The sequence below is a fragment of the Microcaecilia unicolor genome, unplaced genomic scaffold (assembly GCF_901765095.1).
Source record: "Microcaecilia unicolor unplaced genomic scaffold, aMicUni1.1, whole genome shotgun sequence".
Taxonomy (NCBI): domain Eukaryota; kingdom Metazoa; phylum Chordata; class Amphibia; order Gymnophiona; family Siphonopidae; genus Microcaecilia; species Microcaecilia unicolor.
The window spans coordinates 1-17,218 of NW_021963742.1; the positions used below are offsets into that span (position 1 = coordinate 1).

General features: G+C 47.1%; 1 protein-coding gene across 1 annotated transcript in view; it reads left to right on the forward strand.

Annotated features, from left to right (window-relative positions):
- Positions 1-2,458: 2,458 nt before the first annotated feature.
- The window catches only part of LOC115459607 (polycystic kidney disease protein 1-like 2), a gene marked incomplete at its 5' end in the record, with an annotated part of 136,946 nt that continues 122,186 nt past the window's right edge, over positions 2,459-17,218 (forward strand). The window contains 6 exon segments of the mRNA XM_030189416.1: positions 2,459-2,863; positions 5,646-5,738; positions 9,003-9,046; positions 10,290-10,407; positions 12,914-13,121; positions 16,128-16,245. Coding sequence (XP_030045276.1) covers positions 2,459-2,863; positions 5,646-5,738; positions 9,003-9,046; positions 10,290-10,407; positions 12,914-13,121; positions 16,128-16,245 — 986 coding nt within the window.

Consider the following 17,218-nt stretch of genomic DNA (forward strand, 5'->3'; position numbering starts at 1 on the left):
AACTTGTCAATGATCTCAAGGCAGCTGGGACCACTGTCACCACGAAACCATTGGTAACACATTACGACATAACGGATTGCAATCCTGCAGTGCCCGCAAGGTCCCCCTGCTCCGGAAGCACATGTGACGGCCCGTCTGAAGTTTGCCAGTGAACACCTGGATGATGCCGAGAGTGATTGGAGAAGGTGCTGTGTCAGATGAGACAAAATTGAGTCTTTGGCATGAACTCAACTCGCCGTGTTTGGAGGAAGAGAAATGCTGCCTATGACCCAAAGAACACCGTCCCCACTGTCAAGCATGGAGGTGGAAATGTTATGTTTTGGGGGTGTTTCTCTGCTAAGGGCACAGGACTACTTCACCGCATCAATGGGAAATGGATGGGGCCATGTACCGTACAATTCTGAGTGACAACCTCCTTCCCTCCGCCAGGGCCTTAAAATGGGTCTGGCTGGTCTTCCAGCACGACAATGACCCAAACATACAGCCAAGGCAACAAAGGAGTGGCTCAGGAAGAAGCACATTAGGGTCATGGAGTGGCCTAGCCAGTCACCAGACCTTAATCCCATTGAAAACTTATGGAGGGAGCTGAAGCTGCGAGTTGCCAAGCGCAGCCCAGAACTCTTAATGATTTAGAGATGATCTGCAAGAGGAGTGGACCAAAATTCCTCCTGACATGTGTGCAAACCTCATCATCAACTACAGAACGTCTGACCGCTGTGCTTGCCAACAAGGGTTTTGCCACCAAGTATTAGGTCTTGTTTGCCAGAGGGATTAAATACTTATTTCCCTCTGCAGAATGCAAATAAATTCATATACTTTCCACAATGTGATTTTCCGGATTTAATTTGTGATGTGCTATCTCTCACTGTTACCAATAACCTACCCTTCAATTATGGGCTGCTCATGTCTTTGTCAGTGGGCACACTTACAAAACCAGCAAGGGATCAAATACTTATTTCCACCACTGTATGCCCATATATTCCATGGGCGTCTCTAGTGTTTAGCGCACACCAAAAACGCTAGTGCACCTTTGTAAAAGGACCACTGAGTTTCTCAAGCCTTTAATGTGTACCCTGCCATGTGTTATCCTCTCCAGCAGGAGGTGCTAAAATGCACTTCTTCTCACTTCTATGGCTAAACCATGGTCTAACTCTAACCCTTTCTTCATGGTTGCCTTTTTAAAGACAAATCTGCGTGTACAGCAACATGACTCCCACAACTAGACATAGCAAATATATTAGGTACTGTTAAAATGTCAAGTCCAGTGAGCTTAGCTAGTAAGCGAATTCAAGGGTTTCCTGGGATTCGCAATTTCTGAAGTCCACTGCAGTGCCCCCTAGGCGCCCGGTTGGTGTCTTGGCATGTGAGGGGGACCAGTGCACTACCAATGCTGGCTCCTCCCACGACCAAACGGCTTGGATTCGGTCGTTTCTGAGATGGGCGTCCTCGGTTTCATTATCGCCGAAAATTGGGGACGACTCTAAGGACGACTATCTCTAAGGTCGACCTAAATTTCATGATTTGGGCATCCCCGGTTTATGGAAACAAAAGATGGACGCCCATCTTGTTTCGATAATACAGGTTTCCCTGCCCCTTCACCGGGACGTCCTGCAGGATGTCCTCAGGAAATCTTGGGCGCCCCCCATGCCACACTTTGTATTGCTATTTGAATATTTTTACTGCTGTAATTGTCTATTGATGATGTTTGATTTATTCTTACTGTACACTACACCGCCTTGAGTGATTCCTTCAAAAAGGTGGTAAATAAATCCTAATCCTATCCTATATAATAAAAGCACCTCCAACATTCTGAAGCTGACTCCGTGGCAGTGTAGGGTTCGTAAGTCTGTAGTTCAGCGTTTCATTGGCTCTCACTGTCAACGAAGAACCAATCAGACAGAACGGAACTTGGAGGAGGGAAGTGGAGTGGATCTCTAACAAACAATCATATACAGGGAGGTACGAACATCAGCGGAGGCAAGTGCACAGAACGGAAGGGAAGACAAACATTGAATCACTTTGTCACTCACACACATCACACACACACACACACACAACACACACACACACACTCAATCACTCTGTATCTCTCTCTTACACTGTCTGTAAAACACACTGTCACTCTCAGTCTCTCACATGGGCAACTGTATGTTGCATTCTCACGAGTAAGGAGCTCTTCTGATGCGATTGTTAAACTTGAAGGGCCTGAACAAGGAAAACGTTTTACCACATTGTAACACAGTTTACACAAAAATATTGTATATAAAGAAATCTTACATGTAAACAACAATTATAGTCAGAATACAACCGTAGGAAACATTAATGGCAGGAACTCATTGCATTGCTAGCGCCCGTTTCATTGCGTTAAGAAACGGACCTTTTTTACTAGTAAATAAATAAAAATAATAAATGGTGCAGCTTAAGTGATTTAAGATTGGATGTACTTTGGTTTTTACAGGCAAGGATGTGACCTGCTCTGTGTCTGCAGACAACGTGACACTTGCTGAACTCTTTGTAAAACGGGGGATTGAGCCACAGAACGTGACTTTGGATAATGCCACCCAGCAGCTGCTCGGTCCAGGAACCCATCAGCTAACAATCGGTTGCTCTGGCAACATGACAACAGAGGAGATTTCCAAGGATCAAACCGTTCATTTAGTGGAGCCGGTCTCTGGCCTGCAGGCCGTGCTTGTCTCCCACACTACAGAAGCGGGGACAGAGCTGCAAGTGAATGTTTCCGTGGCCCGCGGAGCACCAGTGGAGCTCAAGTTTGAACTCACTGGACTCAATGGAACATTCTATCATTTACAAAGCGACGCCGGGGAAGAGCCGAGAGTGTACAATGTTCCTGCTCCTGTGGAAGGTGCTATGGCTGATTTTTTTTGTTTTCAGTCCATGTTTACAGTTTTTGTTATACTTTCTCACAGGACAAATCAGTGTTATTAGGATGACAGGAAGCAACACGTTCATGTTGTAAGTTGAGGCTATGGTGGGCTGAGAAGGTTTTGAGTTTTCATAAGTCCATAAGTAAATAGTAACATAGTAGATGACGGCAGAAAAAGACCTGCACGGTCCATCCAGTCTGCCCAACAAGACAACTCATGTGTGCTACTTTTTGTGTATACCCTACTTTGATTTGTACCTGTGCTCTTCAGGGCACAGACCGTATAAGTCTGCCCAGCACTATCCCCGCCTCCCAACCACCAGCCCCGCCTCCCAACCACCGCTCTGGCACAGACCGTATAAGTCTGCCCAGCACTATCCCGCCTCCCAACCACCAGCCCCCTCCCAACCACCAGCTCTGGCATAGACCGTATAAGTCTGCCCAGCACTATCCCTGCCTCCCAACCACCAGCCCCGCCTCCCACCACCAGCTCTGGCACAGACCATATAAGTCTACCCAGCACTATCCCCGCCTCCCAACCACCGGCTCTGGCACAGACTGTATAAGTCTGCCCAGCACTATCCCTGCCTCCCACCACCGGCTCTGGCACAGACTGTATAAGTCTGTCCAGCACTATCCCCGCCTCCCAACCTCCAGCCCTGCCTCCCACTACTGGCTGGGAAAGACCAAAGGTCCATCGAGCCCAGCATCCTGTTTCCAACAGTGGCCAATTCAGGTCACAAATACCTGGCAAGATCCCCCAAAAGCTCAAATAAGCAGTGGATTTTCCCTAAGTCATTTTAACGACGACACCTAGATCCCTTTCTTGGTCCGTGACTCCTAACCTGGAACCTTGCATGGCGTAGCTATAATTCGGTTCCTCTTTCCCACATGCATCACTTTGCACTTGCTCATATTAAACGTCATCTGCCATTTAGACGCCCAGTCTCCCAGTCTCGTAAGGTCGTCTTGTAATTTCAAAGCTCATCAAACTGAACCTGCAGCGTCAGGAAATCTTTTTGTGTTTACTAATCGTTGGGCCCTTTTACTAAGACGCGTGAGGCACCTATGCGTGTACAGCATGCATCAAATTAGAACTACCACCTGGCTACGGCATGCCCTGGGCGGGTAATTCTAATTTTGACCCACTCCAAAACGCGCAGCAGAAAATAATTTCTATTTTCTACCGCGTGGCGCTAACCGGGCGGTAATCGGCAGTGTACATGTGATGGCGATTACCACCTGGTTAACGTGTGAGACCTTACCGCTTAGTCAGTGGGGGGCGGTAAGGTCTCAGGCCCAAAATGGACGCACACTGATTTTTATTTTGCCCCACGTCCATTTTCGACAAAAAAAGAAAAAAGGGTCTTTTTTGCAAGCGCGCTGAAAAATGGACCTGTGCACATCCAATACATATGTGTACACCAGCGCAGGCCATTTTTCAGCGCGCTTAGTAAAAGGACCCTTGTATCTTCAGTCAGCTGTAATAATGCCTGATGATATCACAAAGCCCTCAATGTCACAAATGTTCCATGTGGAAACAATGACAACAGCTACAGGGTTACCATATGTCCGGATTGACCCGGACATGTCCTCTTTTTGAGGGCATGTCCGGGCAACCGGGCGGGTTTTGCCAATCTGCCCGTTTGTCTGGACAAACGGGCAGATTGCTAGCCTCCCCTCCCCTTTCTTACTAGTGCCCTGGTGGTCTAGTGACCTCTTCCGCCTTCGGGGCAGGAAAGAGCCCCCTCTTTCCTGCCCGGAGCGCTGCCCTGCATGCATCCTTCCTGTTGCTGATCCTCGGCGCCGATTCAGAATGGCCGGAGAGTTGAAGTGACCTCGCGAGACTGCAACTCTCGGCGGCCATTTTGAATCGGCGCCGAGATCAGCAACAAGAAGGCATGCAGGGCACGCTCTGGGCAGGAAAGAGGGGGCTGTTTCCTGCCCCAAAGAGGTCACTAGACCACCAGGGCAATAGTAAGGTAGGGGAGGGGGGCGACGGGGTATGTGACAGGGGGAGGGGAAAATGTGACACGGGGCAGAGCGAGGGTGTGACAGGAGGCGGGGCGAGGTGTGAAAGGGAAGTAACCTGTTCTGGGGCAGAGAGAGCAGGGAACCATCAGAGCCGACCACCCCCCCCCCCCAGCGGTGCACCCGGTCGACCGCTCCACCGCCCCTCCCCTTCCTACGCCACTGCACCACACCACAGTTAACATTATTTTGGCTTGGCTGTTTCTTCTCCTCCTTTTCTTGGACTTCCAGCTCAATTATAACTAACCTCCCTTGGACTATGGTTCCATGAAACTTCACTCACAACTATCTAGGATTCCCACTCTTTATTGCCCTTCCAACTAGTCCAGCCATTGCACTGTAGACACAGTCCTTGGACAGGGGAACAATGCTTTCCAACCTTTTTCTGGCTGTGACCCCTTGATTGCAGCCAATTAAAACTTTATGACCCCCCTGGAGGTGCAAATAATGATGTACCTATGGAGACCCTACCTAGGTCATGACCCAAAGTTACAAGCTCGATGCTGTGTCCTCAGCACATCAGTTGCTTGATGTACTATTAAAGCAGGCTTTGGAGTCTACAGTTAAACCTGCCTCCGACTTTACTGGGTCTGCGTATGTAGGTTGACTTGACTTTGAAATAGATGTTAGCGTTAGCCCAAAGCGGGCAGGAATGAGTTTCTTAACCTAGTACACCTTGGGTTCAGCTGAACAATATTCCAAAAATCATTTTTGCATTTCTCTATTTCAGGTATTTTCCTTGTCAAGCTTCTAGCCGCCAATGGCTTCTCGAATGTGAGCATTGCTATAGGAAACATCACAGTTCTCGCCAGTAATTCTTCAGGTAATAATGTTGTGCTGTTAACATCTATGTGCTACATTTCTCATGTGTGCTGGGACTCATTCATTATGTCAAACGTAATAAACAGAAATAAAACAAAGCATACAAAAGAAAATAAGATGATACCTTTCATATTGGACTAACTTAATACATTTTTTGATTATCTTTCGAAGGTAACCCTTCTTCCCAGATCAGAAGTACCAATGTTGACAATATCATAATATATAAGTGAAACACAAAAGCATTCCAATGACAGTCCACAAGAAGAGGTGGGGTGGGTTAGGTGAGAAACAGGGAGAGCTGGGTGGGTGAGAGACAGGGAGAGATGGATGGATTATAAGAGGGTGACAAAGCAGTAGAATTTTATGGTTTATAGTTGGATAAAAAGCCCAGATCTTTAAGTTCCTGGATTGTCTTAAAGTTTCCAGTAATGTAAGACCTTTGAAGTCATTGTGATGAAATATTTTGACACCCACCAGACAGGACTTAACAAAGATCTAGGTTTTCTATCTCATTATCCTATAATAATTCTCACCTCCAACATTCTGAGGCTGCCTGGAACCGTGGATCCCTTGGAGGTGGTCTGGATCATGTTGTAGTAGATAATAGTGACGTCACACAACCCACACCAGATTGGCCAGTAGAAGGGAGAGGGGCGGAGCCACGATACAGGGACCAGCGAATCAGCACAACACAGGAATGCACAGCAGCAGAACAGAACCTCTCTCTCACACAGTCACTCTCACATACACTCTCTCAAACATACATACTCAGAGGAAACCTTGCTAGTGCCCGTTTCCTTTCAAACAGAAACGGGCCTTTTTTACTAGTAACCACAAAATTCTACTTTTTGTCACCCTCTTATATATTGTGATATTTGTCAACATTTGCTATTTCTGATTTGAAGAAGAAGGGTTACCTTGGAAAGCTAATCAAACAATGTATTAAATTGGTAAAAAAAAAGGTATCATCTTATTTTTTTCTACGCTTTGTTTTATTTCTATTTATTACCTTTAAAAGTGAACAAACATGGCTACCACATAACTTGACTCATTATCCAGCTTATATCGAAGACAAAAACGCCTATATTGCGACCTAAATCGGAGATAGGCGTTTATCTCCCCAAAACGAATAATGCGGTATAATCGAAAGCCGAACTTGGACGTTTTCAACTGCACTCCATCGCGGAAGTGTACAAAGTTTACGGGGGCGTGTCGAAGGCATGGTGAAGGCGGAACTGGGGCGTGGTTATTGGCCGATCAGATGGGCGCCTTTCGCCGATAATGGGAAACAAATATGTTTTTTAGCGAGAATTTAGGGCACTTTTCCTGGACCCTGTTTTTCCACAAATAAGGCCCCAAAAAGTGCCCTAAATGACCAGATAACCACTGGAGGGAATCGGGGATGACCTCCCCTGACTCCCCCAGTGGTCACAAACCCCCTCCCACCACAAAATATGCCATTTCACAACTGTTTATTTTCACCCTCAAATGTCATACCCACCTCCCTGGCAGCAGTATGCAGGTCCCTGGAGCAGTTGTTAGGGGGTGCAGTGGACTTCAGGCAGGTGGACCCAGGCCCATCCCCCCCCCACCTGTTACAATTGTGCTGCTTAATGCTTATTAGTCGTCCAACCCCCCAAACCCACTGTACCCACATGTAGGTGCCCCCCTTCACCCCTTAGGGCTATAGTAATGGTGTAGACTTGTGGGCGGTGGGTTTTGAGGGGGATTTGGGGGGCTCAACACACAAGGGAAGGGTGCTATGCACCTGGGACTCTTTTACCTTTTTTTTTGTTTTTGTACAAGTGCCCCCTAGGGTGCCCGGTTGGTGTCCTGGCATGTGCACTACGAATCCTGGCCTCTCCCACAAACAAATGCCTTGGATTTATTCGTTTTTGAGCTGGGCGCTTTCATTTTCCATTATCGCTGAAAAACAAAAACGCCCAGCTCACAAATTGTCGAATAAACATGACGTCTATTTTTTTTTCGAAAATACGGTTCGGTCCGCCCCTTCACGGACCCGTTCTCGGAGATAAACGCCCATGGAGATAGACGTTTTCATTCAATTATGCCCCTCTATGTCAAATGGAAACTTCTAAAAGTGTTACAGGCATAAATCAGGTCTACCACTTGTTCAATCTCACTAGCAAAAAAATTAATTAAACATGATTCCATGAGCATGTACAGGTGCATTCCTTACAAACAGCTAAACTGTCACAGGTTGTTAATTTGATTGATCACATTACTAATGGGGATGGATTCAAGACTATGGTATACAAATGCAGGACTGGAGGGGGAGGATCTTTTGGACATTAGAGAATAGAAGAAGGGGTCTCTGTGGAAATTAAGTAAACAGGAGGGAGTTGAGTTCCCAGGTTTTTGGACACCATCGAAATTTGGTGGATGAGGCACATTTCTATGCCACTTATCCCTAAATTTGACCCTGCAGGTAGTTCCAGAGATGCCAAGGGGAGCAATTTTTAAGTGGGAGATTTTGGCTCCGCCCCCATCCCATGTGCTCTCAAACACTTCTTTGCCAGCATTGCAACCCTGAACAGCTTCAACTAGGGTGGCCCACACTTCCCGTCTGGTAATCTCACAACAGGAAGTTCCAGCAAGGAGACTTGAAGTTGCTTGAGGTCACATGCAGGCAGAGAAAACATTGACTGTTAGCTCTCTCAAGTCTCCTGCATAGTGCGGTAGTTTCCTGATGCTGGCTGGGAGGAGAACCTCCGAAGTGGGAGACTTCTTGGCAAGTCTGTGGTTCAGTATCAGGGGTTCTCAAACCAGTCCTCCTCGGGACACACCAACCAGTCTAGTTTTCAAGATAGCCACAATGAATATGCATGAAATGAATTTGTATGCAAATCTATCTCATGCATATTCATTGTGGGTGTCTTGAAACCTTGACTGGGTTGAGAACTCTTGAGTTATATTAATGGTAATCACCAGCATTATTGACAGTAGTTGTCATCATCGTAGTTTCAGTCTCAGTAGAGGGTCAAAGCTTGGATGTGAGACTGATTGGTACCCTCTGATCCAGAGGTAGAGAGGGCCTACAGACCTCAAGCAGACTGGAGTATTCAGAGCAGCAGGATGGGAGACGGTTACCCCAGTGCTGCCCATGTTGAACCTATTCTGCTAACGTCCATACATTTTGAAATTCACAAAGAAATGTACAATTACGAGCTCGTTCACAGAATGCCATATTCTAGTATGCCAACTGTGGTATAAGTCATGCACTCACTGTATCTGTATTGGACAGTCTCTCTTGACAGCCAGGAGACATTGAAAGACAGCGACGGAGAGGTGAGTATGAGAACTCTGAAGATTTAGCATAAAAACATTTGAAACAAAGAGAAACTTGCAAAAAATGGTGATCTTAGTAGTCTAGCAAAATGTGCCTGTGCTCCATGTCTGTTTTCAGAATCAGGGGAAGGGATTTCCCTGCCCTGTTTTTCACCATCTTTCTTCTGTGGCCCAGGGAGAGTATCCCTGGGGCTTACACCAGCTCATTTCTCCTCTTCTCTTAGGCCCTGGACCTCTGCTTCTTCCTATCTGTGGGGGACCAGAGAGGGGTTACCCAGTCCATACTCGCTCTCCTTGTCCTCCTGTATCCTAGGAAACGTGCCTAGACCAATGCTAAGTTCATGATGGAAAAATCTGAATGTGTAGTAACCATTTCTACAAAAGCCACTGTAATCAGGGCTGGCATTAGGGGGATGCAAACAGGGCAATTGCTATGGACCCTCCTGCTATAGAATGCCCCAAATTAGGGCTGGCTTTGGAGGGATGCAAACAGGGCCATTGCAATAGGGAGTCCCAAACCAGTCTAAAGCTGAAAGAGATACAGCCTGTTGCGGGCTTTGAGGCCCTCTCACATTTCTTCCTGGGCTCCGGCATGTTTAATACAGGCCCTGATTGTAACAGTCAACAAGAAGACATTTTTTTATTTCATTTTAGACCATGTGTCACTGTTAGTTATTAAAACCTTAATAAAAATATGAAACAAAAAAATACTGTTTGTCAAAACAATAGCTTTTACTGACTACAAAGGTACCCCGACCAGGGCGAAGGGAGCGAGGAGCACCTTAACAGGGCCCACATCCATGAAGTGAGCTAGGTCCTGGTACATAGATATAACCCATATAATCACATGACCTCATATGAAGTATTAATTGTTATTCATTTTAATTATTTATGTATGAAATAGATTGTATTAGAATTTAGACCTGCAGAATTTGTTTCTCCTGCTGCTATAAACAAACAGGCTACCTCAATGTCTGTTTGACTCTGTCCTGTGGGGTCTAACTTCTGCATGTGCTTTTTCACATACCCCCACATTTTGTAAATGACAGCCTCATTTCTTTTATTGATCTAAAACTTGTAATAGCCCTGCAATTTTAACGATCTTTGCTGAAACTCTGTCAGTGAATGAGAAAGCGATAGAACATTAAACAATATGCATTGGAAATCTTCAGATTTCTAGCTCTATATTTTGTACTAAAAAATGTTCAATTCTTTTTGGGGGGGGGGTCTGGGGGACGAAAAGGATGGTGATAAAAGAAGATACATGATACATATTGAACCTCGAAGGCACGTGGATCCATTCACCAGCCTTACTCTTCGATGGACAGATGGCCTGAACTCAAATTTTACATGGTCCTGTGGTATGTAACCTGTGTTTTGCCACTGAGTATTAGCCAGTGCAGTTAAATTTGGGCTTATACAATAGATTTTGGCATTTAGCAACATGGCTTAGCCATAGAATTCCAATGCAAATACAACGGGCCCTTGGTATTCACTCCCAGTCCCCAAGGGCTGCTGTTGGATCAGGTTTTCAGGATATCCCTAAGAGTAGCATAACCAGGGGTGAATTCTGGATGGGCTGGGAGTAGAGTGGGTACCCCATGGATTCCTCCCCCTAGCATGAAAAGTACTTTAGCTGGCAGGGATCTCCAAGCCTCGCCAGCTGAAGATGTCTTCCACTGGAACCCCCCCCCCCCCATACCATGTAAACACTGGGGAAGTCAACAGCCGCTTCCATCTACTGATGCCTGCTCAGTTCATGTGCATGAACTGAGCCTGCATGGGGGGGGGGGGGGGGGCATATGCATCAGAGGATGAAAGCTTGCCACTTACTTCCCCAGTATTGACAAGTAATGGCTTCCGGCAGAGGACATCTTCAGCTGGTGGAGCTTGGGGATCTCTGCGAGCTATGCTGAGGATGTGAGACACCACTGGGTGGGCCTGAACCCTTGCCAACCCAGACCCACCTGTGGCTATGCCACTGTAGATCTGAATGCCAACTGTCCTTCCTCCACTGTATACAACTCTCTTAAATGTATGTTCATTAGGATACCAACTTGGCGAACGCCATTACGGTATTATGTAAGCCACATTGAGGCTGCAAAAAGGTGGGAAAATGTGGGGTACAAATGCAACAAATAAATAAATATCCTGATACATTGGTAGCCCTCAGGACTGTGAATGAAGATCACTGCAATGGGCTGTCTTTGCTGCCCTTCTTAGACATCATAGGATACCTAAATGATCTCTGAATCTGTGCATTGTTCAATGAAAACACAATGGATTTTATTTAAGATGAACTTTTACCCTTGACACCAAGTAGGAGAAACATCATAGCAAATTGTCTAATAGTTTCCCTGTTGGGTCAAACTGTTACAAGAATCAGTTTGCTGTCTTCCAACACATCAACAGACTCCATTTATTCGGGAAAGGAAAGCCTGATTTTTCAGAACAATGAAAAGTGTCCTTCAGTCCACAGGCATCCTGGAACATAGGTGCCAGCTCTGTGGGTGCTTGAGCACCCCCAATATTGAGCAAATCCTTGACTGTTTCCAGGGAAGGATCATTTTCCATTGAGTTTTGAAAAGTTGGCTCCTTTGGAAATCCAGTATGAAATTCAATGCGTCATGCCAAAAGTAGACTGTTTCATAGTCCTTGGTTTAAGCATCTGGAAGGTTCCAACTCTACTACTACAAATCATTTCTGTAGTGCTACTAGACATATGCAGCACTGTACACATTATATGCAAGTACTTTCTTTGTTCCTAGAAGGCTCACAATCTAAATTTTTGTACCTAGGGCAATAGAGGGTTAAATGACTTCTCCAAGGTCACAAGGAGCTGTAGGGGGAATTGAACCCAGGTCACCAGGATCAAGGCCTGCTGCACCAACCATTAGGCCACTCCATATCTCTGTGGGGAAATCAAGCAAACCGCTACTCTCCGTGATATTATAGGATTAAAGGATAGGGTTACCATATGTCCGGATTTACCCGGACATGTCCTCTTTGAGGACATGTCCGGGCAACCGGGTGGGTTTTGCCAATCCGCCCGTTTGTCCAGATTTCTGGACAAACGGGCAGGCCTATAGGACGGCTCGCCCGCCAGCCTGCCCGTTTGTCCAGAAATCCGGACAAATGGGCAGATTGCTAGCCTCCCCTCCCCTTACTTACTTGTGCCCTGGTGGTCTAGTGACCTCTTCCGCCTTCGGGGCAGGAAAGAGCCCCCTCTTTCCTGTCCGGAGCGCTGCCCTGCATGCATCCTTCCTGTTGGTGATCTCAGCACCGATTCAAAATAGCCACCGAGAGTTGAAGTGACCTCGCGAGACTTCAACTCTCGGCGGCCATTTTGAATCGGCACCGAGATCACCAACAGGAAGGATGCATGCAGGGCAGCGCTCCGGGCAGGAAAGAGGGGGCTCTTTCCTGCCCCGAAGAGGTCAGTAGACCACCAGGGCAGTAGTAAGGTAAGGGGAGGGGGGTGACGGGGATGGGGGGGATGAGTGACGGGGGGAGGGGAAATGTGACAGGGGTGGAGTGAGGGTGTGAAAGGGGGCGAGGCAGTGTGTGTGGTGGGGCGGGGCATGTGTCCTCCTTTTTGGGGGACAAAATATGGTAACCCTAATTAAAGGGTACTTCTCTCGCTATTCCAGAAGACGATGATTTGTTGACGTATATAACGAGAGTTCTTTTTATAGCAGAAATAACACATTCATAACACTAGGAGTTTATTGTCTGTTGTATTACTCTGTCTCACGCTGTTCCCATGTGGCAGTGTGAATACAGAGCATTACAGAGCAGTAATCGATCAGCATCCTGCAATTGTGCTTTTTGCAACTTTCTGGCTCATGTACCAAAATATTTGTCCAGGGGCTTGCTGGCCAAGATGGAGGGAATGTGTGGACCAGCAAATAATTGATACCACCAAGGAGGAGCTGAGGATGCCATCTGTCTGTCTGCCTCCTCCAAACTCAGCTGTGACGCTCAAGGCCACGGCCAGCACGAGTGGACTGAAAGACCAAGAGGAAGAGCAGTGTCTATATGTGACAGCAAAGGCCCAGCTTCGCCTAACGATCAGGTCAGGCTGGGCACTTCAGTTATTTCTACTAGAGATTCGGTTGCTGTGGGCTGGTGCATTTCATAGGTCATGGGTCATAGGTCACCTGTTTAAGACATTTCCTGTCCTTCAATTTCTAATTAGTGCGTTCAGTTGATAAAGCATGTTGAAGGGCCAATACTGATGAAACTTAATGAAAACATGTTGGGGAGTCCTCTTTCCCCTATGTTTTTTCCCCCAGGGGAGGATAACATATTACATTTCAATCTTTTCTCTGTTATTTTTATGACTAGATTAAAAAAAAAATCGCTTTTATGCCTAGAATTTTGTCCTGCCCTATCTATAGTCACGTTCAATTATATACAATGCCAGCCATACATTGGGTTGTGTGAGGTAGAGGCAGAGAAAGTCTAGGAGAGTTTGGCCTGGGGGATGCAACCAAGGAGAGAAGCTCAGCCAATGTGTGACAGTCTTTCTCTATTAGACCACGTGGAAGGGCATAATCGAAAGGGGCGCCCAAGTTTTCCTGAGGATGTCTGGCGAAGGGGCAGGGAAACCCGTATTATCAAAACAAGATGGGCGTCCATCTTTTGTTTCAATAATATGGTCGGAGACACCCAAATCTTGACATTTGGGTCGTCCCTAGAGATGATTGTCCTTAGACTTGGTCATTTCTGATTTTCGGCAATAATGGAAACTAAGGACGCCCATCTCAGAAACGACCAAATGCAAGCCCTTTGGTTGTGGGAGGAGCCAGCATTCGTAGTTCACTGGTCCCCCTGACATGCCAGGACACCAACCAGGCACCCTAGGGGGCACTACAGTGGACTTCAGAGAAAGCTCCCAGGTACATAGCTCCCTTACCTTGTGTGCTGAGCCCCCCAACACCCCCCCCAAAAAAAAACCCACTACCCACAACTGTACACCACTATCATAGCTCTTACAGGTGAAGGGGGGCACCTAGATGTGGATACAGTGGGTTTCTGGTGGGTTTTGGAGGGCTCACATTTACCACCACAAACGTAACAGGTAGAGGGGGGATGGACCTGGGTCCGCCTGCCTGAAGTACACTGCACCCACTAAAACTGCTCCAGGGACCTGCATACTGCTGCGATGACCTGAGTATTACATTTGAGGCTGGCATAGAGGCTGGCACAAAAGATTTTTAAAGTTGTTTTTTGAGGGTGGGAGGGGGTTAGTGACCACTGGGAGAGTAAGGGGAGGTCATCCCCAATACCCTCCGGTGGTCATCTGGTCAGTTCAGGCACCTTTTTGTGCCTTGGTCATAAGAAAAACTGGACCAGGTAAAGTCGTCCAAATGCTCATCAGAGACGCCCTTTTTTTTCCATTATGGGTCGAGGACGCCCATGTGTTAGGCACGCCCAATTCCTGTCTTCACTACGCCTCTGACATGCCCCCGGGAACTTTGGTCATCCCCGCGACAGAAAGCAGTTGGGGGACGCCGAAAATCAGTTTTTGATTATGCCGATTTGGGCAATCCTGTGAGAAGGACGCCCATCTTCCGATTTGTGTCGAAAGATGGGCGTCCTTCTCTTTCGAAAATAAGCCTAATAGTCATCCAGAGCCTATTCCAACAACAACAAAAACATCATTCAAATACAAGTTTAATGGCCTGCCCCATGTGAAGGCTTTTTGTCTGCTAGCTAGGAACTTGCAGGCACTGATCCTATGTTGTGTCTACGGGGAAATGGCTAGTACAGAGTGCCCAGAGGGTGTTCTTCAAAACAACGCCAAGTCTCCGGTTCCTGTTCCTCACACTTTTCTCCCAATCTGTGCTTGTGGGAATGATGAATCAGCCCTACATTAGAGTTGGGGACCCCACAGCCAATTGGGTTTTCAGGATAAACACTCTGAATATACATGAGATTGATTTGCATACACCGAAGTCCCAGTATATGCATTTTTATATCATATGTGTTCAAAGTGGATATCCTTAAAACCTGCCTGGTTGTATGAGTAAAAATGGAGAGCGTTTGGATAGAGTGGCTGAATTTTCCTAAGTGGAGTTTCAGCTAAAGTATATGCGTGTTGTTTTCCAACATATAAACTATGAGCTGCATTAAAAGGAGGAGATCATGAGAAGGAGGGAAATCTACACTCATAATTTAAGCCAGGGGTTCTCCTCCCAAAGGGTTACCATATGTCCGGATTTACCCGGACATGTCCTCTTTTTGAGGGCATGTCCGGGCAACCGGGCGAGTTTTGCCAACCTGCCCACTTGTCCGGATTTCTGGACAAACAGGCAGGCTGGAGGGTGGGCCGTCCGGCCTGCCTGTTTGTCCAGAAATCCGGACAAACGGGCAGATTGCTAGCCTCCCCTCCCCTTACTTACTAGTACCCTGGTGGTCTAGTGGCCTCTTCCGCCTTTTTTGGTAGGAAAGAGCCCCCTCTTTCCTGCCCGGAGTGTTGCCCTGCATGCATCCTTCCTGTTGGTGATCCTCAGCGCCGATTCAAAATGGCCGCCGAGAGTTGAATTGACCTCACGAGACTTCAACTCTCGGCGGCCATTTTGAATCGGTGCCGAGGATCACCAACAGGAAGCATGCATGCAGGACAGCGCTCCGGGCAGGAAAGAGGGAGCTCTTTCCTGCCCCTAAGAGGTCACTAGACCACCAGGGCAGTAGTAAGGTAAGGGGAAGGGGGTGATGGGGAGGGGGGGCGACGGGGTATGTGACAGGGGGGAGGGGAAAACATGACAAGGGGCGGAGCGAGGGTGTGACAGGGGGTGGGGCAGGGTGAGTGGTGGGGGGCGAGGCATGTGTCCTCCATTTTGGGGGACAAAAAATGGTAACCCTATCCTCCCAGTCTTAGGGATACACTCAGCCAGTCTGATTTTCAAGATATCCACAATGAATAGGCATGAAGAACACTTGTGTGCAGTATAGCCTATGCATACGAATTGTCTGATGCAGAGAAACTAGGGCTATCTTGAGAATCTAACCGGCTTGCAGCACTTGAGGAACGGAGCTGCCCACCCCTTGTAAATAATCACTTTTTCTCTTGTAGCTGTAACAAAAACTGTAAACCAGTGAATACAAGTGAAGAAATGACCTTTAGTGTGACGTGTGAAAACTGCACCAGAGCTACATACAACTGGTATCTGGACAACAATTTTCCAAAGAAGGTAAACTGAAGCTCTTATCTTAAGAGACACTATACTAATACAAGTAGCCAGTCCCTCGATTCTTTTGGACTGAAGGGGGTCCCAGGGGTGGGTACACAACTTGCACAGTGATTGTAACTTTCCCCAGGTGCTGGACCTGAACCAAACTCCTGCAAAGTAAAGTAAAAAGTTCAATCTCCAACAATGTTTTCCCCAAACACAGACTGGCGTTAGGATCGCCTGCTGGCCAGCTGCTCATGAAAGATAACGAGGGGCAGTTTCTATAAAATGTCTAGGGCCGATTTTGCCAAAACAAACTGTGGAAAATACTTATGTTGCAATAAAGATTTTGTAATTATTTTTTAATCATCATCATCGTAAGCTCATAAGTCTTGCCACACTGGGACAGATCAAAGGTCTATCAAGCCCAGCATCCTGTTTCCAACAGTGGCCAATCCAGGTCGCAAATTCCTGGCAAGATCCTGAAAAAGTTCAGTACATTTTATGCTGCTTAATCCAGAAATAAGCAGTGGATTTTCCCCAAGTCAATTTAATAACGGTCTATGGACTTTTCCTTTAGGAAGCCGTCCAAACCTTTTTTTTTTAAACCCCGCTAAGCTAACTGCTTTTACCACATTCTCTGGCAACGAATTCCAGAGTTTAATTACACATTGAGTGAAGAAAAATGTTTTCCGATTTGTTTTAAATTTACTACTTTGTAGCTTTATCCAGTGGCGTTCCTAGGGGGGGGGGGGCGGTGGGTGTGGTCCGCCCTGGGTGCACGCCGCTGGGGGGGTGCCGCGCGCGCCTGTCCTCCGTTGTTCCATGCTTCTTCTCTGCCCCGGAACAGGTTACTTCCTGTTCCGGGGCAGAGAAGAAGCATGGAACAACAGAGGACAGGCGCGCGCGGCACCCCCCCAGCGGCGTGCACCCGGCAGGGTGGGGGGGGTTCCTTCGCGGAGGTGTCCTTCCTCCGGAGGGGGGTCCGCGCTGC